Raw genomic sequence first — 26759 nt, 5'->3', positions numbered from 1 at the left:
GTTGCTTTTTTGATTGGGAAACCTTGATGGCTTGTTAGAATTTTTGAAGGGAGGCCTAAGAAACAAGCAAAAAGGACAAGGAAAACAACTCTTCCAAACCACAAAGAATGAATTAGTCACAAAAGATTGTAGATTCATGTGATATTGTGACATCTTTTTTTTTTTTCATGTTCCCTTTATGGTTCTTGTTTCATGTCTCTTAAATATCATGTTAGTAATTGGAATGTATTGCATATTTATTTCTAATATGTAATTAAGTTACTGTTATTCTTTGTTTTGTGATTTTCAAGTGATTTGTTCTCATTTGTATGCCATGCACTTTTTAACATGCGAGTATAATTTTTCACATATTAGCAACTTTTTGTGGTACAAACATTTGTGCACATTTAATGATTAATCGTTCAATATTTCTCATTCGCATGAAGATTTAAAGAAAAATTTTATTTTTATTCCTTTTTTCTCTTGAAATCAAGTTAATTTAATTAATGTCTCTACTTAATTAAGTAATTTTAATTAATCCACTCCCTTTGGTATCTATTACAGGATGCCTTTAGAAAGATTTTTTTTTATCCTTAATATAATGCATTTGATGGGATATCAATTGCCTTTTTTCAATATTATTCTTATTTAAATTCATTAACTATGAGAGAAAATGTAATGCAAATTTAAAAATTTTCGTTTAAATAGAGATAAAATTAAAAGTTTATTATAATTTAAGGCAAAATTAATGACTTAATCATGTTTTATTGATTGCGGTAAGGTAATTAGATGTGCTTGATTATAAGGACTAGAGGGAGTATCTACTTTTTGTTCTATATTAACCTAAGTTAATATAAATATTCAACAAATGAACTTTTCATAACACTAGTGTTAGTGAATTTTTATAAATTATAAATATTTTGATGTGATTGCTTATCATTTTTTGTGTGATAAACTTGAAACATCAATTTATTTTAAAAGAATAACTTACATATGCAACAAGAAGGAGAGCACACTACCTTAATTTCTAATCAATTCTCCTCTCTAGTACAGGCAACGATCATATCCATCACATCAAACATTAAAAGCTTCATAATACAAGAAATGTGTGATACAAATTTATGATAAGATATGTGTCACGCCCTAAAAATAGAGAGTGACCGATACGGGTGTGAACCACTTACACATCCCTGTAAGCCTCGGAATGAAAATTTATTCCATTTTTACAAAAGAAAAGAAAAAAATTAATCAAATTACATGAGAATTAAAATAATATATAGATAAGCTAATTATCATAAGAAAGTATTGACATTTTGTAGAAATTTTGGCAAAACCTCCCCTATAATTAGGATCTCCTAAAACTTCTACAACAAAAATTTCCAAGATAATGGTATAAATCAGGAGCATAGCTCCTTCCAGCTAGCAACCAATATACAAACTAAAATAAAGTCTATCAATAATCTATGTGGAGCTTCTACTTTTTCTTTTAAATCAAAAAGACATACAAATTATATATTTACATTAAAAGCAATAGTACTAATCAAAAATTTCCACCCACTGTAGCTAGGTTGCCCTTCAGAGGTCAAGGGGGATCAGTGTCATTGAGATTAAAATAAGTTTTTCAGTGAATAGCATTCCCATGGTAAAATTCTTAAAATTTAAAATCAACAAACTCTAATAATGGTGCCAACTAATTAAAATAATTTCTCAAAATTTTATAAACCTGTAAGTCATAACCTTAATTGTAAAATATGAATAAGTTGAAAACAGTTTATGCTATAATGCTTAAAGAAAATAATTTACTCACATATAATTTAAAGTGGTAAAATTGTTAGCCAAAATCATGTAAATTTTAGAAAACACTTTAATCAACATTTAAAATTTTGAGAACTCAACAGAACAAGTTACAAACGTGAACACACAGTCCATAAGGATAAATAACTAAACGCAGCTTATACCATGAAAACAAACACGGACATACCAGTCCATGATGACAAGTAATCAAACGCAGCCAAAGCTACGAAACAAACGTGGACACACAGTCCACGAGGGTAAATAACCAAACGTGGCTCAGGCCACGGAATTAAATGCGAGTACAAAACTCACGAATATCAAACGTGAGAGCAAAGCTCACGAAACAATTAGCTAGTGTTTAACCACAGCGTGCTACGGGCTAACGGAACTGCTGTTAGCAGCACTGTTCTGTATAGAGTCCTCTTAGAAATCCCGTTTCAAAAATGCGAGAGAAATAATTATTTTTGAAGTTAAATTTTCATTCTCAAGATCAAACTCGCATGAATTGCTTCAAATATATGAAACTTGCCAAATTGATACATCATAGTGAATGTACAAACTTGCACTAATCATGTAACGAAGAAATTTTGACATTGAATAAACAAAAGTGCCTTCATCAATATTAGAAATATATTTCTTGAGAAAATGCACAAATCATAATGTAACTATCCTTCATTATTGTTTCGAAATTTCTAAAACTAACATAATTCATAAAAATGAAATATTTCAATAAAAGATTTTTAATGAATAATTATAAGGAATGCTATTCACTTATTTGTTGAAGTTCCAGATTCTCATAATATTCTTTCTTCACTTTCTATCAGGATCCTCATGTTCCACACATCCTATAAGGATATTATTAAACAAAATTTAACACATCGTCTTTAATTTACAAAGACTTCCTTCTACTTTTCCTATATCAACCATTATCACTTAAAATTTGAAACCAAAATTCATGCTTTAAAATTATTTCACACATGTCAGTAGGCATTTCAATGAAGCCAATATTCAAGTAATATATCAAAGCTATTATCTTTCAATTTCACCTCAATAAATTCTTTGCATCAACCATTTCGAATAGAATTAATTTAACTCCAAAATTATGACCCATATGTATATCACTACCAAGTCTTAAGTTAAGTTTTCAGCTCAAATTTGAACCTTCTTCTTACAACATATGGCAGCAACAAGGTTCTATCAAAGAACTCTAATTTTAGCCATCAACTCACACTCCCTCTCATATGGCTCAACGAAGGAAGAGTGCTCAAAAATCCTCACCTTAATCACCAGTAACAGCGAAAGAGGGAGAGATCAAGAGATTGCCAACTGAATAGGGAGAGAAAATGGAATCTCCAGCTGAGCAAGGAACAGAGGAAGACGTAGCATTGTTCAAGAGAAAGGGAAAAAAAACCAAAATCAGTGTCACTTCAGCTCAAGACCAGCACCACCCATTTCCGACGACCTCAACCCAGTGAAATGCTAAGCTCGTACAAGGAAGAATGATGCGGAAATAGGGGAGAACTCCTAACTGAGGCAAACGGACTAGCCACGAGCACATCGGCAACGATGGTCCATATGAACACGGCGCTAGCTATGGTTGAGGAGGAAGAAAGCGGTGACCGACGGGAGGCAGAGTAAAATGCCATCCAATCCTTAGATCCCCTTCTGCTCTAGAATGATCGAGAAAATAAGAAAGAAGAGTTAAAATATCTGATAGGAGTAAGGGCAGTTTGGTAATTTTTCATAGTCAAAAAAAGAAAAAATTAACTCTTCTTTTGGTCTCTTCTAGATTCGATCTTGGGACTTAATATATGAAGGATTGTTCAGCTACTACTAGACCAAGTCTCTAACTTATTATATTTTTCCCAAGAACTAATATAAACACACTTTAAGCAAGTTAACCTATATATTTATTTATTTATTTTAAATTTTGTCAGGGTTATTACAGTATGACACCATTTATATTGCAAGTATTGCAGACTTCCTCTTCATGTATATATGCGAATCAAAGAAAGTTGAACATGAACACTTTCTCAATCACAGCCAAAGCTTAGAACATAACAGTGAATTGGAGATTCTTTAATTCCCCAATGTTATATCGTTATCCTACTTTGGAGATTGAATAATATTTAAAGTAAAAATTAAAGTTCATAGATTATGTATTATAAAGACATGAAAAAGAACTATCATAGCCAATCTATTAAAATGGTGAACACCAATTCATGGCTATTCATAATCAAGTTTACTCTCATTAAAATGGTGAACACCAATGTTACCTAGCAATGATCCTCAATCGCAAAAAAAAAAAATCTTTAATAAACATAAGACAGTTCACAGCAAGACCTGTGCATATTTTGGATTACAACATGGTTCTATAATATCAACAACCAAGACATGCGCCTTATCCAGGTTTCCAGCATCAGTTTTGGCTATTAAATACTCATTTTAAGATATTCTATGGCTACTCTTGGAAAAGGTTTTAAAAACAAAAGATTCTTCATTTTTCTTTGGGAACAATCCTACCAACTGTACAATTTATTCTGATAATTTTACAATTTTAAAAATTATTCAAAACTATCAATTTTATCTCTCAGAAAGAATGTTTTTGAGTAATTTAGCTAGATCCAAATTTATCAACAGAAAATTTCATGAATCACAACAGGCAAAGTAATAGGAAACCAAGAAAATCGCCCATCACCATTCACCTCAATAAAAAATATAACCACACATATATAGACAGATGACTGGCTTCTCTGTTGAAGGCAGTAAGCTAAGTTTTGATGGTCACTTCATTCACTATCCTTGAGATTGACTCATTCCATTCAGCATTTGAACTTAATATAATAAACCCCATGATTGGCTTCTAATGAAGACAAAACCAAAATGTTATGCTACTTTCAACATGTAGGTCCCTAATCATAGTTTAACCAACATACAAATATTGTCATAAAATGGACCTCAGCAGCCTTTCATAAAAACTATACCATAACAACACCCTCGATTAACATCAAGAAATCAAGGGCTTGACCATGACATTAAATAAATATCTTGTAATGACCCATAATTTTAAATAAAAAAAATTCTTCCAATAGATATATTATTTAAATAAATTTTATAATAAGTAGAATTGGTAGTTTAGAGGAACTCATGATAAAAATTTTCCTAAGGATCTAAAGCTTAATTTTTTCTGAGCAAAATTAGTTTTAAAATTGTAGGAAAATCTTGTGCCCTTTTTTGTACATTTTTGTGTGCCTCTTATTGTGATTTTTTTGGGTGCTCTTTTTGTAATTTTTCCCACTGCTTCTTTTGGTCTAAATCAGTTTTTTCACGCGAAAAAAAAATAGAGCATCTCGATTTTTCTTCTCACCGCCATCATATACCTCTCTAGATCCTCATATAGTCGGTTCATCTCTCTAACCCTTACACACATTCTTTGCTTGCTGTCAATGGTGAATTCGTGTTGCTACTGTTGCTTATCTGCTGTCGTTCTCGTCGCTCTTGTTTTCCCACCACAATGAAGCTGAGCTACTGCCTTTCTTTCCCTATCATCGACTGTTCATTCATTATGTTCTCTCAATGATTGTTCATCTCTGTCGTGTGGAGTAGCTGACAATCTCTTCCCCATTTCTGCTCTATTTATCGCGGATGAAGGTGTGTGTTTGTATGCTCAGTTCTGTTTTTTTTCTCCTCTTCCTTAGCTGTTAAAAAGTTCATGTGCACGTGTGTGTATGGTAGATCGATGATGTTGTTTGCTGGTTGGATTTTGTTCTCCTTCCTTCTCGTGCGTGTCGAAACCTGAAGCTCTTCTTTGTTCCTTCTTCGCTACCATTCTTGCTTCTGTTCAGGTTGGCTTTCATGTGTATGTATGTGTGTGTGTTTAGCTTCACCTATTATTGTTTCTCAAGTGTTGAGTGTCTTACGTATGTATATGTAAGCTCAAATCCTTTACTTTCTTGGCCACGATAGCTGGTCTTCTTCCTTATCATCCGAGCTGCAAAACAGAGCATTTTGTTTTTGTCTTTTCCTTTTCAGCATTGAATACATGATGGTTTTAAGCTGTCATCGCTGGACCTAAGGTTAAGGCAAATCATTAATCCTCTCTTCTCCCTCTTCAAGTGCAACAACAGCCATGAAACAATCCCTTCCTTTCCCCAATTGCTTGATGTGATCCTGTTCCTTCTTCATGGTGTTTTACCTTCAGCTAGGATTGAAGTGTTGCTTTCAGTTGGGGGCTGGAAATCTTTCAATTATGTTGAGTTGAAATATAATAAATAATAAAATAAAAATAAATTGAAGATTAGAAGTTGTTGAAATTTCTTGGTTATTTATTTCATAATTTTGTCAATAATAAATGCATGCCTTCAAGGTAATTGTAAAAAGGTATGAGAGAAGAATTTGGTGAATTATAGTTTGTTAGTCTTTTATATTATAGGTTGAAGGAGTAAATGTAAGTTTTAGTTTAAGTTATTAATTGAAAATTTTTAAAACTACTAAAGTAAGGAAAAATGATTACATAGGATGCTTGTTTATTTCTTTTTTAGTTTAGAGAATGTTTAAGAATGATTGATATAATTTATAGTGAATTATGATTGACTAGGGTCATAAGGGAGTACGGGGATAAATTAAGAGTTGTCAAATGATTTGACCAACTCAAGTATACTTGCAATGTAATTGGTTATAGTGTTGTTAGTATCGGTTAGATTGAATGTTGATACCCATTAAGTGCTTGTAAGATTATTTGATGAATGATTTTAGAATTTTGACTCATTTGTCTGGACATTAAGGGCTTCATTAGAATAGAGGTCAAAAGTTAAGAGAAGCAAGTTTTAGAATCCTTGGGAAACACTCAAGTAAGTGGATAGCATCTCAACTGATATTTCATTAAAATCTCCTTTATTCAAATATTACATTTTTATGCAAATTCTTTTTACGACAACAATGTGATTATGAGATATTAAATTTTTATGGAAATTATTGTCTATTTGACTTACATAATTATTTCAAACTTTCCTTTTTAATCATGTTCAATTTATTATTGTTGGGACGTTATTCATTGGAAAATATTTTTGGTCTCAGATACCTTAGCTGAAGGTAATCCTCATACTGATCTTGAGAACTTTTACACGTGCTGAGTGAAGAGTTGATGGAAGTCTCTCCTTTTGATGTAATGATAATTTATGTGTAATTCATTCTGGAAAATATGGCCAGGTGCTCCACGACTATAGCTAGGGTTTCTATTTAATATATATATATATATATATATATGCACACTCACACACAGACATGTATGTTGCTTGCCGGCTGGGAGGAGTTGAGTTCCCAATTGATATAAGATTTTTGTAGAAATTTTGTATTGTAGAATTTTCGAGAGCTTGTACTTACAGGGGAGGTTTTGTTAAAATTTCTAAAAAATATTAAAGCTTTGTTATAATGATTAGTATCAAGATAGATTTGATTATATTTTAGAAATGAAATTTACTTATGTTTTGAGGCTTACGAGAATGTGTGGCATGATTCACACCCCGTGCCGGTCACCCTCTATTTTTGGGGCATGACATATCTTAACATATAAATTAAAGAGAAAATATTGCATATAGGATTTTAAGAAGGCTAATGAAGTTAACACATCCACCCATGTCTACCAAATATAGAATACATATAACTTAATTCTTAGCAAGAAAGTGACAAACACTGGGACAGAAGCTGCACTCACCTTAGCATTACAGTTGAAGCTTTAGCATGGAAAAACATGATAGTTATTCCCACTCCAAGTTTAAAAGTAAGTTTAAAGGATAAATTGTTAGAAACAAATTTGGTTTATGCTATAAGGTATCAAGTTAAAATTAAAGAAATGAATAACCACTGAAGTTTTCTAATTGCAAATGTATGCAACCAACATATTCATCCCATAAGTAGCAAAGACTGAAAAATGAGAGCTGTGTCTCTTGCACCGTCACAGAGTAACCCCCCTCCTCAAAAGGAAAACCAAATATCAGGAAAGAATGACAACAGTGGAAATTAAAAAAAAATCCCACCTTTACTTCCAAGTAGTGGACAAAAATTATGTGCATCATGTCCCTGCAAGTAATAGAATCATAACAAACTAATACTCTGAATCAATTTTTAAAAGTAACAAAACAAAACTCCAATTAGAAGATTTCATTTTATTTATGCTAGGATATATGCACCTAAGATTCCAACTCTAGAGATAACAGTGATCCATTAGTTGACTTATACTATATATAAATGAATTATGCAGTATCTTCTAAAAAGGTTGCAAAGATTCCATCAAGTTAAATGCATAAGCACTGTCTTTTCCATGAGAGATCATGTTATACCAGAATAATTCTGATATAGAGAGAGATAGAGAGAAGTAGGGAGAATTGAGGAATCAGAGAGATTGAAGAGAAGAGAGTAGAGAGACAAGAGAATATCACTGAATAATATGCAAACTGCTATTGATGTTTAGCATGACAGATTACAATAGGATCCGAAGTATTTATAGGTTCCTAGTCCAATCCTAACGGCTATTTGAAAGTGGAAAAAAGAAGAAGAAGAGAAAAGAAAATTTTGAAATTTTCTATTGCTTCATACATGTTAAAGTTTACTGAGGGGGACTGGGTTTAGAACGTTAGATGCTAACGGCAGTTCCGTTAGCTCTTGGCGCGCCATGGTACACCTAGCTAGCAGGGTGCTTCTGGGAGGTGCTAGCCCCGTGTATAGGCCAACGCACGTGGAATAGAGGGATAGTTATTCGTGAGCATCATACTCATGCTTGTTTTCGTGGGCTTTATGCCTGTGCTTGATTCGTGGCTCTTGCTGCGCTTGTTACGTGGCTTTCAGTCGTGCTTGATGGGTTATTTATTCTCATAGACTGTGTGTCCATGCTTGTTATTCGTTTTGATGGAGCCTTCCTAAATTTTTGTTAACATTTTCAGTTTTCTATTTATTCTTTGAAAGCCTTTTTATCAAATTGCACCATTATTAAATATTTTTATATTTTATGAGTAGTGGGATTTTTATTTTAAACATATATGTGTGACTTCACTAGCATTGACTAATTTCACAATCATCTTATAAAAAAAATTTAAAAATTAAGATTGTCATCTATTTCTAGTTAAGGGCAATTCATTTTTTCATTAAGGCATTTGAAGTTAAATTTATTATTTATGATCTTCATATTTTCTTTACTATAATTTCAATTAGAACGCTACTCACCGGTAAATTTTTAATCTCAGATAGTATAGTTGACCTTGGGCCTGCAGCTGACCATTGAAGGCCTTCTTGTTTTTGCTAAAATTTTCACAAAACATTTAGTTTTTGCTAACTTTATTATTAATGGATATAACTTACATATACTAAGATTTTAGCTAAATTCTCACTAATCGAGGCTTATGGAATATGAGCTCACCTCATATTCCATGCCGATCATACCCTTAAGTATTGAGGTGTGACATAGAAACCCTTCATCTTTCAAACAACTAGTTTCTTTCATTTAGCTTTGACAATAATGTTCACTACACCATTCCCAATCTTCTTGAGTTGGAGTTATCTTCTTGTAACATTAATGACTTTACTAAAATCTTAGGAAACCTTCAAGGTTTGATGAATTTACATCTCTCCAATAACAAAATTCATAGAGAGATTCCCAAATGTTTCAATAATGTGGGGAATGGTTCCTTGGAAACTTTAGATCTTTCTCATAACAATTTGACATCAGCAGAACATCTGTCAATGAGAAACTTCTATTTTCTTGACCTTAGCTTCAATATGTTGCAAGGAGATCTCCCTATTCCATCCTTCTCTATTCATTTCTTTTTAGTGCCCAATAACAAACTAAGTGGACACATTTCTTCCTCATTTTGCAATGCAAGCTCACTTGAAATACTCAACTTGTCTCACAACAACTTGTCAGGTCACATCCCAAAATGCCTTGTTACTTTGCCATATCTTAAGACTTTAGACCTGCAGATGAACAAATTTGTTGGAACTATACCAAGCAATTTTTCTCAAGGAAATTCTTTGCAATCTTTGCATTTAAGAAACAATCAATTTGAGGGACGGTTGCCTTTGTCTTTGACCCATTGCAAGCAATTGCAAATTTTAGATGTGGGAGCAAACAAGATCAGGGGTGAATTTCCTAATTTTCTTGAAGCCTTATCGGAGCTGCAGGTACTCATTTTAAGAGAAAATAAGTTCTACAGTGCCATTTATCGTTCCAACACCAATCATCCTTTTTCTGAATTAAGAATTTTTGATGTTTCCAACAACCATTTTAGTGGATCTTTGCTTGCTACATACTTCAAGGAATTTAAAGGAATGATAAATGTAGATTATGTTGCATCTGGTTTGAATTACATGGAAAATAAGGGATTCTATGAATCAGTGAAGGTCACATTGAAAGGTTATGAGGTAGAGCTAGTAAGGATCATAACTACATTCACAACCATTGACTTATCAAATGACATGTTTGATGGAGAGATCCCACAAGTTATGGGAGAGCTTAATTCACTAAAAGGGCTAGACCTCTCCCACAATAAAATCATCGGTCCTATTCCTCAATCACTTGCAAATGTAACAAATCTAGAATGCTTAAACAAGCTTACTGGTGAGATTCCTCCTGAACTAGCAAATCTCAACTTTCTTGAAGTTTTGAATCTTTTAGAAAATAAACTTGTGGGAGCAATACCAAGAGGTAAGCAATTTGATACATTTTCATGTGATTCCTATGAGGGAAATTTAGGACTGTGTGGATCTCCATCGTCAAAGGCATGTAATCAAGATGAAGGGAAATTGCCACAACCATCTTCATCAACAAATGACAAACTGGGATCTGGTTGGAAACCAGTAGCCTTAGGATATGGATGTGGGATGGTGTTTGGAATGTTCATGGGACGAGTTGCTTTTTCAATTGGAAAACCTCTATGGCTTATCAGAATTTTTGAAGGGAGGCCTAAGAAACAAGCAAAAAGGACAAGGAAAACAACTGTTCCAAATCATAGGAGAATGACTTAGGCCTAAAAGATTGTGGCTTTATGTGATACTGTGACATCTTTTTTTGTTCATGTTCTCTTTATGGTTCTTGTTTCATGTCTCTTAAATGTCATGTCATCAGTAATTGGAATCTATTATATATTTCTTTGTACTATGTAAGTTATTGTTATTCTCTGTTTTGTGATTTTCAAGTGATTTTTTCTCATTTGTGTGCCATGTACTTTTTTAACATGTGAATAAAAGTTTCCAAATATTAGCAACTCATTTTTTTTCCCTTTTTGTCAGCAACTTTTGTTATTTGGCAATTAGTGATCAAGCGTTCAACCTTTCCCATTTACATAAATATTTAAAGAAACTTTCTTATTTATGTTCTTTTTCTTCTCTCTTGAAATTAAGTAAATTTAATTAATCTCTCTACTGTATGCAACTGAAGCAATTCGAATATATTAGGCACTCGCTGAAGCTAAAATTCATTGCCTCTTTTGTTTGTCTTTTACTTTGAGGAAACTTGCAGTCAATGTTATTGTTCTATATTGACTGCAATTGATATAATTAATCAATAAATGAACTTTTCATAAAATTATCTTCATTAAAAGTATACTGTTTGGATGTTTGGTAATTTTCATCACGCAACCCTTAGAATTGGTTCGTTTTATATGCATAATAGAATAGAAAAAAAAAATAAAAATTAATTTAACAAACGTGTGTGTGTGTGTGTGTCTGAGTGTGTTTGTGAATAATAAATAATAATCATTCCAAGTGTTGATAACATAATATAATAAATATTAAAAAGACTCATCTTTTACTCATATAAAAAGAATGCTTTCAAAAACATGATATTGATAGTTATTTGTTTTCATGGAATGTTGTATTTTAAATTTTGTTGGCCATTTAAGTTCGACAGTCAATGATTCTGGGCAAGAGAAAATATTCCTTTATTTCATTTGTCTCCAAAATAGAAAACAAAATTGAGATATGTTGCTTCAACACAACGTTTTGAATTTTGTGTTCGTTTTTTCGAATTGGCATTTCTTCCAATCTTTTCACATGTCACTATTTTTAATTTTTGAATCATGGATCTATTACGTAGGTACGTGACTGAACTTTCTTTTACTTCGACTCAAGTTTTTGCCCATTAAATATTTGTCAAGCTTCATTTTGCTTTGATTGATTTTTTTACGCCTGCCATTTATTTATTTTAATAATCTGGAAAGCAGTTTTAACTATATTGAGGCCACTCGTCCGAGGCATATATGATTGTGGCTCGTTGCATGAAAAAAAGATTAATCATCAAAGAGAATTTTAATAGTAAAAATTTTAATGAAATTTTCCATCCTATTATTTGGATGAGAAAATAGAGAGGAGGATTTGGTGATAAAATTTTTTTTGAAAGTGCCATGTATGTAGGGACTCTCATGTCATAGTACAAGAGTGCTCTCTGTAACAACCCTAAAATTAAATACGGGTTCCAAGGATTCTTTGCCAAAGTTTTCTCATACGTAACTTATCAAAATGAACAAAAAAAAAAACATATGTGTGCATAAAAATCAATTATTTTCTCAGATGATAACTAGAAATGATTTTTTACCAAGAAAAAAAAATTAAACATTAACTAGGGATGTTTTGATAAATAAAAAATTAAAATCATTATTTAATAAAGGAGACAAAACAAATGGGATTCTTATGTGCGTAAAAGATCAAAGGTTAAAACCTATTTTTGCTCTTAAACTATATCCTTAAGGAAAAGATTTGATCTTGAATCTTGGATTTTCTCATCCGGTCAAGATGGCAATCCCCGAAGGCCTCAGGTCGAAGGTTTGAAGATAACACCAGAATCAGAGTTAGTGGATATGACAAGTCATGGAGTGGAATGGCAAAAACCCGTTATTGAGTCCATTCTGATTTTCTTCTTCTTTTCCTTTCTTCTTCTTTTCTGGGTTGGTTTTTTAAACAATGATAAGTGATTAAAACTTAAGCAGGCCGCTTTAAACATTTGACACCAATAATATGCGAGAAATCAAACAGCATCCTTGAACACAGTTGATAAAGTAAGAGGGAACAAATCTGGAGCCATGGTGAGACAAAGATCTTTAGGGAATTCCCCTACATATTTCTGGACGAAGCATTACACGCTATGTATTGCATATTGCAAATGCAATATGATCTGATCTGTACGATTTAAAGTAGGTACCTTCTGGATGTTGCTAGCTTCCAATTATGTGGAGCTGCCATTTGATAAGTAAGAAAATATGGTAGATATAACTTGTATGTAGAAAGTGAAATATACTAATCTCCCTTTTGTTTCGCCAAAATTACATAAACCTGTCATCTATTTTCAAAAACCTACACTTTAGTCTAATTTTTAATACCATTAAAAATTTTAAAATTATTATTATGCCCATATAATCTAATCGTCTACTTTCTTTCCCAATTTAAAAAACTTCAAACAATTAAGTATGTCGATATTTAAATAAATAATTTAAATTTTGTGTAAAAATTAATAATTTTTTTTAAAAAAATATAAACTAAATTAAGTAATTTATTATATTAAATCCTTATTTCATTAAATTTTTAACTACATGTATAAAATATTATCTTAGCCAATTTATGTATTTACATTTTAGAAAATGTTACTAAATAAATATGTTTATGTAATTAAAGAATTTTAAATATAAATAAAAAATTTTAAAATATATATACCTTAGATTTGTTGCTAATTTCAATGATTTGTAGAAAAAAATTTTATTTTAAAAAGGTTATTTTAGTCCAATATATGTTACTTAACAGTTTAATTAATGGTTGGGTGAATGAAAATAAAATATTAATAATAAATGGGAGATTTGTGTTTTGTAACTAGTTATACTAGGGAAGGTTTACCTATGTTTTTAAAAATAGAAGTAAGGTGTCTGTAATTAAGATAAAACAGTAGGAAAGTTAGAGTATTTCAATCATAAATAAATCCAAAGGGATATATATATATATGCATATTTAATTAATAAATTTATATAAATTGAATTTTGTCTTTAATATAATTGCTTTTTGTTAAAAATAATGGAAAAGAAACCAGAAGCCTGATTAAACACCAATTTCTATGACAACCCTAAAACAAATTAAATATGGTTTTCTATAATTCTTTGCCAAAGTTTTCTCATGCAACTTACCAAAAAAATTACTCATATGCATGCATAAAAATGTACTCCCTCGCTAGCTACAACAAGAGTTTATGGGACGCCGTTTTGACCTATGAAAACTTTTTTTTTTTTTTACCTATAAAAACTTTTGAAAGTGCTATACATGCAAGTGTCCCCATGTTATAGTATCAAGAGTACCTTTAAAGAGCTTCCCTAGATAGGGCTTATTGATATTAAAATTTAATATATCAGTAGTTGAAAATACTTTATCAACATTTCTAAAATTATAATGTTTGCATTTTTCATTAATGAGATTAACAGTACTAGAGTTAGAGAAGTAAAAAAAAGATTTTATAAATAAAAATTTATGTAAAATTAAAAGATTAAAGGTGTACTTTTGCTGAATTTTTAGGATAATTAATTTTTTCTTTTTGAAAGTAATTGGTTATAAGGGGAATGACAAGTAAAAACTTCATAGGAAAATCAATGCCAAATTTAAGATTTTTTTTCCTAAAGATTTATTATTGAAACATGCAAGAATAAATACTGAATCTAGAAACTTTAATTATGAAGAGATCCTAACTTGACATTAAGGTCCTTCTTTATCATTCTAACCATAGTTATATTGCCTTTTTGGTTTATAAATAATAATAATATTTGTGCATTCATTTTCGACTATTTCTAGAAGTTCTACCAACTTAATGGTTCATTGCGTTCCCCATTGATGCCTTTCATTATCTTTCCTCTTTTTTTTTTTTACCAGAATTTTCTTTCATTCTTCCAATCTAATTAGGCTCATCGGAACAATGGGGTTTTTTTTTTTTGGTTACCTGCAGAAAAAAAGCAGGACAGATTCATATGACGGCAAAAAGTGAATTAAGCAAATGGAGCACATCACTATTATTCATTATATGCTTTCATGAAAGTGAAAGGACAGCGTAAACATACCAAACACAAAAATAGCAAGTGATTCCGTGTTGTGGGCCTCACGATTGTAAAGTGGAGAGCAGATGCTGTAAAAAGAGCTTTTTGGTTGAACTCAAACTGCCAAAAATAGCTATGGGCCGGCCACGTTGAGCCCAGTAGAAAGTAAACTCCGTTACATCCGGATGGCTTGCTTTTGAGTCGACACTAACTCAAGATACAGCACAATAGTATGACAGTAAAGCAACAACTAGTGATCACATCGTAACATGATATATTAATGGGAGAATCACACTTAGGGCTCTAAGAAGACAAAAAATTACATCTAAAATCTAATTTATTTTGAATTGTTTCTACAGACTCAAAAATCCTAAATACAAATATGTTTCTATGTGAAAATACACATTTGTCCCAAATGTACAAATTTCCTAAGTGTGCATGTGTACAATACAATGTTTTTAGAGAACATGGTAAGGTTCATATGTGAACGATATAATGTCCATTTATTATACATCATTCATATGGTTAAGTTGAATAATAATGTATAAATTTTTAGATATATGTACAATATAATGTTTGCAAGGAACATAACGAAGTTTATACATGAATAACACAATATCTATTTATTATATATAGTATATATGGTTAAGTTGAAGAATAATGTATAAATTTTTAAGTATATAGACAACACAATATTCATAAAGAATATGACAAGATTCATACTGGTTAAGGGCAAATACATCTTTTTACAAAAAAAAAAAAAACAAATTTTTTGGCTTTGGTCTTGAGAGATAATTGAGAATATATTGAGTCTTAGGGACAATTTTTTCCATTTCGAAAGCTTTTTGGTGAGATTCTCCTTATATTAACTTGTGGCAAAAAGTTGAAAAGGTTTTTGGCGATGAAAATGATCAAAACATTGCCTTCCCAATCTACAGAAAATAAAAAATAAAGATGAAGATAGGAACAAGTTGGGATATTCAACTTATATCCATCCCTATTAACTTACATTTGTCCTAGTCATATCAACATTGATCTCATTCCAGCCTGAAAACAATCAGAATAAGACTTTTGCAGGATAGAATGAGAAAGGAGTTTGGGATGAGATGAGACACAGGATTGCCCTTAGAATGTCCTTTCCGACTATTTTATATATATATATATATATATATAATATTTTAAAAATATGTATTAAATAAATTAATTATAATAATATAATTTCAATAGGTGCAATTTTTATTTAAAATCAAAAATTTTTTTATGTTGATAATTTTAATGACACATAGTAATATTTTTCTTTACAATATATTAATTATATTAATAATATTTATTCTTATATCTATATATTTAATAATTTCTATTTATATCATATTTCTTACTTTATTTTCAGAATAGTCACTAGCTTAACACATTTCAACTAAAAAAAAAGAATAATGACTTAATATTGTGCCTGACTTGTCTATTGTTGTTGCTCTTATAGCCTAGAGATCACTTATAATTGCTATCATAATGTGTTATATCTCAATTATACTTGACTTTAAATTGTACATTTACAATTGTGATTAATATAATTCAATAATTGACTATAAATTGTTGTAATTTATGTACTAATATTGTTTTGGTTTAAATTGAATAAATTATATGATTTAAAATTTTAAGTAATGAATGATATTATTTAGGCTTTTTTCCAACATTGTCCACTTTATCAGGATAGTAGAACATCTCGGTATCGTCCTAATCCCATCTCGATTCCTAATGGAACATAATGACTTTTAAGACAAGATGAGATATGAGAAAAAAATTCAATCTCAATTATTTTTCAAAATAAAATATAAAATAGGAGTGTTCTTATTTCATCTCGTCTTATGAACACCCTTAAAAATAAGTTTGCTTTACATGGCTTGTCTTTTATTGAAAGCGAGGACATATCATTAGGGGCCTTCCCTTTTCCGGTGCTCAGAGTATATCTTACAGCAACCTCTTAGAACCAGCTTTTTAGTGAGCTTTAGGTTTGGGGAAGTCGATGGCAGCCAGAAATTTTCAAAGAAAAAGGCAAGGGATTTTGGCTTTCTTTGCCTTTGGGTGTCAGGGCTTTAAGAAATCACATGGTCAGCTCTCTTTTTTTTATTCATATATTCAAATTTTAATATAACTTATAATCAAATAAGTGTAATATAAGTTAATGAAAATAATAAAAAAATTAATAACGACGCCAATCTAAAAAATGGGAACCGAACGCCTAAGGAAAAACATTTAGAGAATGATAGAAAAGTTTTAAAAGGATCAATTAATTTATGATAAATTTCAAGTGTCAAACTCTAAAAATTTTCATGTTTATCCTTTAATTTTGCAACTTTATTGTGATGAATTGACAACTTATTTTTTAAATTTTAATATGGTTAAAAGATAATAAAATTTGTTTTTCCTGTTAAAATGTGAAATACAAGTTATAAATTTATTACAATAGAATTGCAAAATTAAAAGATTGACTTATAAATTTATGAAATTTGATACTTGTGATCTAAATTGAATTAAAAGGACCTCTTTGTCATTCTTTCAAAAATATTTAAAGAAATAGGCAACAAATTTTTTTTGATTCTTTATTTGAAATATAATTTGTAATGGGCATGAAGTTTTGCCTATTTACTATTAAGGTTTAGTAGGGTTTGCCGGTCTGCTGCATAAAGTAGCAGTGCAAATATTATTCTAGAAAGCTGTTGCCCATTTTGGCCTTAGGCAACACTTTTTTGTCACTTATAAAGTTAATTATATTGTTGCTGTAACTATAAAATATTGTAGTGATACAGAATGAATGCCCTTGAAAATAGAGTCAGTAGTTAGATTAGTCTAAGTAAATTTGAAAAATTTTAGGAATGTGCTTAAGAGTTTGAAAATGTCCCTTTAGCCCTGAACTTGAATAGATTTGGCACAAATACCCAAATTCTTGTTTATTATTAAAAAATAAAAATAATCCTCACTTTTTAGTAACGACTCACAAAACCTTCTCCCAGATTCTCTTCACCTGTTTAGCTTTTGAAAAGAATAATAATGAAATGAATTAAAGAAATCAAAGAAATTAAAACATGAATTAAATTATCCTTCCATCTCATAGTAAGTATAATAAAATCTAATACTATATACTATAAATGTGGGAATCATCATACTCTTTACAAACATCATAAATTATGGCTTTCAACTTCATAAGAACTAACTTTTCTTTTCTCGTTATGAAAATGGTTAACCTAATTAAACACCAATTTCTATGACAACCCTAAAACGAATTCAATATGGGTTCCTAGCATTCTTTGCCTAAATTTTCTCACATGTAACTTATCAAAAAGAAAAAGGAAAAAAGAAAATCTCATCTGTATGCATAAAAATGTACTCCTTCACTAGCTACGACAAAAGGATTTATGGGAGGTCTTTTTGACTTGTAAAAACCTTTGAAAGTGCCATGTATGGATGTAGCTGCTCTCAAATCATAATACAAGAGTACTTTCAAGGCACTTGCCAATATAGGGCTACAAGAATGTTTTTACACACTCTTGCAGGTATTAGAATTTGATATGTCAATATTAAAAAACACTTTATCAACATTTATAAAATTGTCATGTTTGCATTTTCCATTAATGAGGTTAACAGTATTAAAATTAGAGGATTAAAAAAACACTTTATAAACAAAATCTTATATAAGGTTAAAAGAATAAATTTATACTTTTGCTAAATTTTTAAGATAGTTAATTTTCTTTTTATAAGTAATTGATTATATATAGTGGGAATGACAAGTAAGAATCTCATAAAAAATTAATGTCAAATTTTTTTAAAAAAAATTAAGTGCTAAAACATAAGAGAATGAGTACTAACTTTGAGAACTTTAATTATAAAGTGATCTTAACTTGATATTAATTTTCTCATGAGTTCCTTGTTTGTCTTTCGACTATTTCTAGATGCCCCACCAACTTAGTGGTTCATTATGTGAACCATTGATGCCTTTCATTATCTTTCCTTCTTCTTTTTCACCAGAATTTGCCTTCATTCTTCCCATCTTTAGCCTCAATGGAACCGTGATGTTTTTTATTTGGCGGACATACGCAGGGCAGATTTATATTTGTTTTGAAATTAAATCAATATATATTAGAAGGTAAAACGATTGCAAAGATATGATAGTATGTGGAAAGCAATATGTAGCAACTCTACATTAATTGGTGACTATTTTTAAAGGTATGCATTTTTCTTAAAAGAAAATTGAAAAAATATGACTTAACCAACAAGTAATCTGCTGCAACTCTTCTCTAATTGTAGGGAGGATTTATTTGATAGTGTGGGGAAAGTTACTTGTACTAATTCCACTTTAATTGCCGACCATCTTTAAAGGTATGCATTTTTTAAAAAAGAAGATTGGAAAAGGAAGATTTAACCAACAAGTAACTTCTAGTAACTCTACTTTAATTGCAGGGCAAATTTAAAAGATAATGTGTGAAAAGTAAATTTACTTTAACCATTGACCATCTTTAAATGTATGCATTTTCTTAATAGAAAATTTGGCAAACTTAACACACAAGTTACTTATAGCAACTCTGCTCTAATAGTATGGCAAGTTTAGATGATAATGCGTGAAAAGTAACTTGTAATTCGATTTTAACTGCTGAACATCTTTAAATGCATGCATTTTCATAAAAGAAAATTGAAAAAGGAAGACCTAACTAACAAGTAACTTGTAACAATTCTACTTTGATAGCAGGATCTGTTTTATATTTTAGAGTTTTCCTTGTGAATATTTAAAATAGTGTATATTTTAGATATTTTTATAAAATATTTTAAAAAGTAATGCAGCTCATTGAATTGGATTGATTTCTATCATCCATTTAAGAGGTGGGAAACTTCTCAAAATTAAGTGAGTTCTATAAATACTCTTTCACCTTTCATTTATAACCCATGAACAAGTAATTAAAACTCTCTAAGTTCTCTCGTCCAAACTTTGAATTTCTTTGCCTACCCCCTTGATCCATTTCATGCCTCTCTCATTCTCTTGCGTCTTTTGCGGGCCCTGTGACTCTGCGACTTGTTATCATTAAATCTGCACAAAGCAGCAAATCCCTCCCTCACTTTCAGCATTCCATTTCCACACTCGAAATCTCTTCCTTCATTTTTCTTCTCTCTTTCTCTCTATTCCCTTGGAGTATTTTCATTCCTGTTAATCTCAGTGCTTGATCATGGCCCAGAATTTGGACGACGGAGAGTTCTGGCTGCCGCAGCTGATCCTCCCTGATGACTTGGTTCATTAATCACTACAAAAAAATATGTTACTGATTCATAATTAATTTCGTTGCTAAATTTCACTAAAAATTCTATCATTATTCCGTCACTAATTTATTAAAAATCATTTAGCGATGAAATTTATTAATGAAAAATTCCATCACTAAATTTTAGGATATCTTAATCCAATTTTATGACAGAATTTGCAGCCAAAAATTCCATCACAAACTTTTTTGTCATAATTTTTTCGCATATTATTTTCAGTGTTATTTTATTATTTATAATATATATGTATATATAATTTATTATTATACTATAAATAAATAACTTAAAATAATTTATTATTTTAAATTATTTTTATATCATTAATACTTTAAATTGTAAACTCAATTAATTCTTATTTAAAAATAAAAATATATATTAAATAAATAATTAAAAAATATAATATATATATATTATATAGAAACATAAATTATAAAATAACATAATATTGAAAAAATGATAATAAAATTCTTCAAATTATATAAATGACAACTTGATCTCTCAAAATGTTATAATACCAATGAAGTCCCTAAGAACCTCTTTGGCAATGACATTTTTATAAAAAAGATTATTTTACCCTTTTTGATAAAATTGTGATTTTTTGTTTAATTCTTATGATTTTTTGAAGAAAAGTTGAGATTTTTTAAACAAAAATTTTGAATGAGTTTGTTATTTTGAGAATTTATTTTTCAATAATAGAAATTACACTTGATAAATTGTGATTTTTTGTTCAACTTTTGTGACTCACAGAATAAAAGTTATTATTTCTTAAATAAAATTTGTTATTCGGATTTGTTTTTCAACAACTAAAATTATACTTGACAAATTATGATATCTTGTTCAACTCTTGCGATTTTCAATATAAAAGTTATGATTTCCTTAAATAAAAATTGTGATTAGGTCTTGTTATTTTTAATAAGTGTAAAATGATCTTTTTTTAAAAAAAGTTATTGATAAAAAATTCTTTAAAAGCTTTATTAATATGATAATATTTTAAGTGATTAATTTATTATTTATATAATATGAAAAGTTCTTTTGTCATTCTTCCAATCATATTTTCATTTTTCTAATGGGTGCTGTGCTGTGAGTCAGTTTCGAGGTTGTGGGGGCGCTCAATTTTATAACCTGCCAACGCCGGGGCCGGAAGGAATGTCAGGGGGACGATTATGAGAGTTTGAACTTTCTGCATGTTTTTGGACAATTTTATCCTTATCTCACCAATTTATTTTGTGTCGTCACCTTTTGAGCAATGTACGGCAATGTCCCACTAAAAAAAAGTGACAACTACATAAAATGCCCTTGAAAATATAGTCACTAATTTGGGTTAGTCTAAATAAGATTATAAAATGTTAGAACGGGCTTGGATGTTTAGAATTTTTCTTTAATTACTCTGACTTATTTGGACAGCCAATTAATAAGGTCGAAGAAATTTATGACAAAAACTCAAACCTAAACAACCTTAGTTTGAATATGCGAATTTTTTTATTATTAAAAAATAAAAATAAACCTTCACTTTGCACTTATAAACCCTCTCCCATACTCTTGGTTTATATACTTGATACTTCTACATATATCATGGTTAAATATATATTCATACATGTAAAACATCTCTCCTTGAGGCACTGAATTGCCAAACCTTGATGGTCTGGCATATAGGCCTTGCATTTCTGCCACGGGGAAGTTACGTGCACACTAATTCATAAACTTATGTGACAATTCAATCTCTGCTTTTATGAAATGAATTGCGATCTTATAAACCTTGGTTTTGGGTTGGAGAAGTCTTTACATATTACAAGAACTCAACTTTATATACATACCTGATCTTAATTAACTTTGTCCAAGTTTGTGTGTTCTATAACTAATAGAATTGTTTTGAGATCTGAATTGGACTCCACCAAGTTGGATTGGTAGGTTCGACTGGCTGATTGAATTAGAAACCAATCCTGTGTTCAGTCCAAACATGAAAGAAAATTGAAGGGTCAAAAAATTGATCAAGAAGCAGTTAAAAACCGAGGGTTAGTCAGACCATTCTTTTTTTTTTTTTTTACTTTTTTTTTAAAATATCATCCTTGTTTTTAAGTAACAGTTTATACATGTCTACGCCAAATAATTAAGGATGGAAAAGGAAGAAATACACACACAAGCGTATTAATGTACACGTATCAAAACACGATGTGCCCTAATTTATTGAAAAAAAATGTGGGTGAACAATTTATAAATATTTTGTAAATACTCTTTAAATTTGGAGGCAAGGTCCCACGAGGTGAGACCCAATTTATTTAAACTTTTTTTTTAAAAAAAAAAAATGTGGCTCTTGAAAAGTCAACTCAAATGAGTCAATAAAATAATTCAATATTTCATTTGTTAAGAATTTATTTGGCTGTGAATTTTCTTTAGTTCATTTTTATTTCTATCAAATCAAAAGGACAAGTCTTCTTCCCCATTTGGCACGGTTGTGGAAAAAGAATTTGAAATAAACGAACAAGAATTATTACTAAATACAAAAAATAAAAATCTTTGGCACAGTGTCATCGAGATATAAATTGTTAATATTTAAAAAATTTGATAATAAGCACATGTCTTCTTAATACTATTTTTTTTTTTTTAGGTCGTTGGCAAAGTCTTTCAATCTTATTATTGGTCCAAGATAAGTCTGGAAAAATAGTACATTCACATTTTGTAGTCACTTGAGACTTGAGATTGAGATTAGACGTCGACGATATACACACATCATTTTTCACAAGTTAATTTCCATGCAATGACTTTGCAAACCTTTTTTTCACGCCATGTTGATTGTTCCATCTAAATTGTTGACAAAGCTTAAAATACAAGAACATTTATAAATTTTCTACTTTGATATGTCTGTGTGTGAAATTTTCATATAAATATGTATATAGTAATGATTATTATTTCAATTGCATATATTTAATGATTGTTTTTATGAAAAATGTGCATAAAATAAAAACTCTCTTGCATTGGAGGGGTGACTTCTTGAAAAATCTAAATTTTTAAAAGATGAGATGAAAAGCCATCAAAAAAATTGTATGTTTTTAAAACTAAAGTTTCCTAAAGATTTGAAGGCTATATATGAACATCTAAAAAAAAAACGCATAAATTCAAAAGACCAAAATGAATGAAATCGAAATTTAAAAAGTCTGTAAGTCTTTTTCATTTTCTCTAGGTCCAAGATGAGCTTGGAAAGTAATTCTCTCACTTTTTGTTGTCACTAGACGATATACACACACCATTTGCTCGTCAATTCACGCCCAACGTATCAAGAGGGGGTTTCAAGTAAAACATTTTTAATTGTGTCGGGACCATTAATATCAATCAAGGTGTCACAGTTAAATACTCATGCATCTATGTGATATTTTTTTTATAAAATTTAAAACTTTTTAAATATGTTTATTTTTATTTACAGTTTAGATATTTTATAAAGCTTCATATCATCATTGAGTCACGCGGTTTTTCTAATTTCTATAATAACACTTTTATAATTCATTTTCTACTTTGATTTCAAATTTAAAATTATATATAACCAAAAATAAGATGGTATATAATATTTTATTATCATCATTTAATGATTATTCCTTTAAATGAAAAATTCCGTTGCGTTTTAGGGGTGACATCTATGTTCTAGCTGAAATGTATTAAAAATCATAATATTTTGTAACACTAAGGTTTCAAATATATGAAAGCTGTGAACATCTAAACAAATAATGACCTTTTGGTTCCCAAATTAATGAATGAGTGTGCTGATTCCAATTCTTGATTTATTTGTATTATTTCAAATGTTTTAAAAACACAGCTGGACAATAAACTGGAAATTTTAAAGGGTTATTTTTCAATCGGTTAGACCAATGGTCAAAATGTTGACATAATAATTAAGTAAAATATTAAAAATTTTGATAATATCATTTGTCCAAGTTAAAAGTTGTTTAATTTAGCAAAAGGATAAACTACGTTTTAATTTCCTCACTTTTTATATGTATGTTTTTTATTTATCTTTTTGTCTTCTTAAAGCAAATGAGCTTTCAATTTTTTTCCTCTAAAGTTTGGTTCATATAATGTCAACAAACAAATCATACATAAAATTTTATTTTAACAACCTAGAAGGAAGTTGATATTAATCTTCCTATATTGAGTAAAAGTTCTTATTACTAATTGATGTGTCAGCTCTTTTGCATGATAAACAAATTAATAATTACAGAGGTATATCCTCGAAAATTCATACCATGAGCAAAATGTAATAGTTATAAAAATGATTATAAAAAATGTAATAACACGCCTTTTATCATTTCCCTAATGTGCCTATAATGAACAAATTGTTGTGATTTATTCTTGATTTACTTTTATTATTTCAATTGTTTTAAAAACAAAGCTGGACAATAAACTGGAAATTTCAGAGGCTTATGACTAATGGTCAAATCATTAACATAATAATTAAGTAAAATATTAAAAATTTTGATAATACCATTTGTCCCAGTTCAAGGTTGTTTAATTTCATTGGTAAATATGTCATTGACAAAAAAATATGTCACTGATTCATCGCTAATTTCATTGCTAAATTCTACTAAAAATTCTATCATTATTCCATCATTAATTTATTAGAAATCATTTAGTGACAAAATTTACTAACAAAAAATTCCATCACTAAATTTTAGGATACCTTAATCCAATTTTATGACAGAATTTGCAACCAAAAATTCTGTCACAAACTTTTTTGTCATAATTTTGTCACATATTATTTTCAGTGTTATTTTATTATTTATAATATATATGCATATATATTTATTATCATACTATAAATAAATAACTTAAAATAATTTATTATTTTAAATTATTTTTATATCATTAATACTTTAAATTGTAAACTCAATTATTCTTATTTAAAAAAAAAATAAAAATATTATTAAATAAATAATTAAAAATATAAAATATTATATATTATATAGATACAAATTATAAAATAACATATAATGATAATATAATATTGAAAAATGATAATAAAATTAAATAAATAATATATATATATATATATATACACATGCATATTAATATGCCCTAACATATTGAAGAGAAGAATGTGAAGATTTTATTAGTGAGTAATTTATAAATACTTTATGAATATTCTTTAAGTTTGGAAGCATACCCAACTCACTAAAATTTTTTCTTGAAAAAAAGAATGTGGCTCTTGAAAAGTCAACTCAAATGAGTCAATAAAATAATTCAATATTTCATTTGTTAAGAATTTATTTGGTTGTGAATTTTCTTTGATTCATTTTCATTTCTATCCCGTCAAAAAGACAAAATCTTCTCCCCCATTTGGTACGCTTGTGGAAGAATTCAAAATAAACGAACAAGAATTATTACAAAATACAAAAAATAAAAATTTCTGGTAGACATTGTCTGTTATCCAGACACAAATTGTTAATATTAAAAAAAAATTGCTAACAAGCGCATGTCTTCTTAATACTTTATTTTTTGGAAAAATTACATATAGATGTTGTGAAGAAGATTTATTTATAAATACGTCCTGTAAAATTCAAAAAACACAGTTAGGTCCCTTGATACTTAAGTGTAATTTAAAATTAGATTGTAAAAATAATAATACCCCTATTAAACTTACATTACATTAATCAAATAATTAATTTACAACCATTTCATCAATAATTTATAACTATAATTTTAACTTTTTATAACTGTAATTTCACATATCCAATAGTTAAATAATCATACATTATTAATGAAGTATAATATTAATTGTTTATAACTACCTCATCACTAATTTACAATTATAACTTCAATTTTTTATAACTGTAACTTTATATATCCAATTAGTTTAACTATCAAATATATGAAGTTATAGTTATAAATTACTGATGAAGTAATTATAAATTATTTGATTGATGTAATATATACATATATAATAAGAGCATTATTATCTTTTTATCTCAATTTTAAATTACACTTAGGTCCCAAGAAATCTAATTATGATTTCCAAATTTCACAAGACTTATTTATAAATAAGTATACTCTACATGATTTATATATATATATGGGTCGTTGGCAAAGTCTTTCGACTTTATTATTGGTCCAAGATAAGTATGGAAAAATAATACATTCACATTTTGTAGTCACTCGAGACTTGAGAGTTGAGATTAAGACTATGCGATACACACATCATTTTTTACAAGTCAATTTCCATGCAAGGACTTCGAAAACCTCTCTAATTCATGCCATGCTGATTGATCCATCTAATATCTTGACAAAGCCGAAAACACAAGAAACTTTATAAATTTTCTACTTTGATATATAAATATGTATATAGTAATAGTTATTATTTCAATTGCATATATTTAAGTATTATTTTTATGAAAAATGTGCATAAATGAAAAACTCTCTTGCATTGGAGGGGTGACTTATTGAAAAAATCTAATTATTTAAAAGATTAGATGGCATTAAAAAATTGTTTTTTTAAATTAAAGTTTCCATAAAGATTTGAAGGCTATATATGAACATCTAAGGAAGAAAAAAAAAACTCATAAATTCAAAAGACCAAAATGAATGAAATCAAAATCTAAAATGTTTGTAAGTCTTCTTCATTTTCTGCAGGTCCAAGATAAGCTTGGAAAATAA

The 26759-nt window shown here is 29.2% G+C and overlaps 1 protein-coding gene across 1 annotated transcript; it reads left to right on the top strand.

Moving 5' to 3' along the window:
• Positions 1-9378: 9378 nt before the first annotated feature.
• On the top strand, positions 9379-10788 carry LOC129317366 (receptor-like protein 9DC3). The gene has a single exon (XM_054961701.1). It carries the CDS (start codon positions 9379-9381, stop codon positions 10786-10788), a length of 1410 nt encoding a protein of 469 aa, XP_054817676.1.
• The last annotated feature ends 15971 nt before the right edge of the window (positions 10789-26759 follow it).

This window comes from Prosopis cineraria, unplaced genomic scaffold (assembly GCF_029017545.1).
Source record: "Prosopis cineraria cultivar Desert tree isolate PC_DT_omini unplaced genomic scaffold, ASM2901754v1 PC8, whole genome shotgun sequence".
In the NCBI taxonomy this organism is placed as follows: Eukaryota; Viridiplantae; Streptophyta; class Magnoliopsida; order Fabales; family Fabaceae; genus Prosopis; species Prosopis cineraria.
The sequence above is the reverse complement of the archived record's forward strand: the minus strand, read 5'-3'. Positions and strand labels throughout refer to the sequence as shown.

Excerpts from the sequence above, each read along its gene's own strand:
- LOC129317366 (XM_054961701.1), top strand. The coding sequence starts at position 9,379 with ATGAATTTACATCTCTCCAATAACAAAATTCATAGAGAGATTCCCAAA.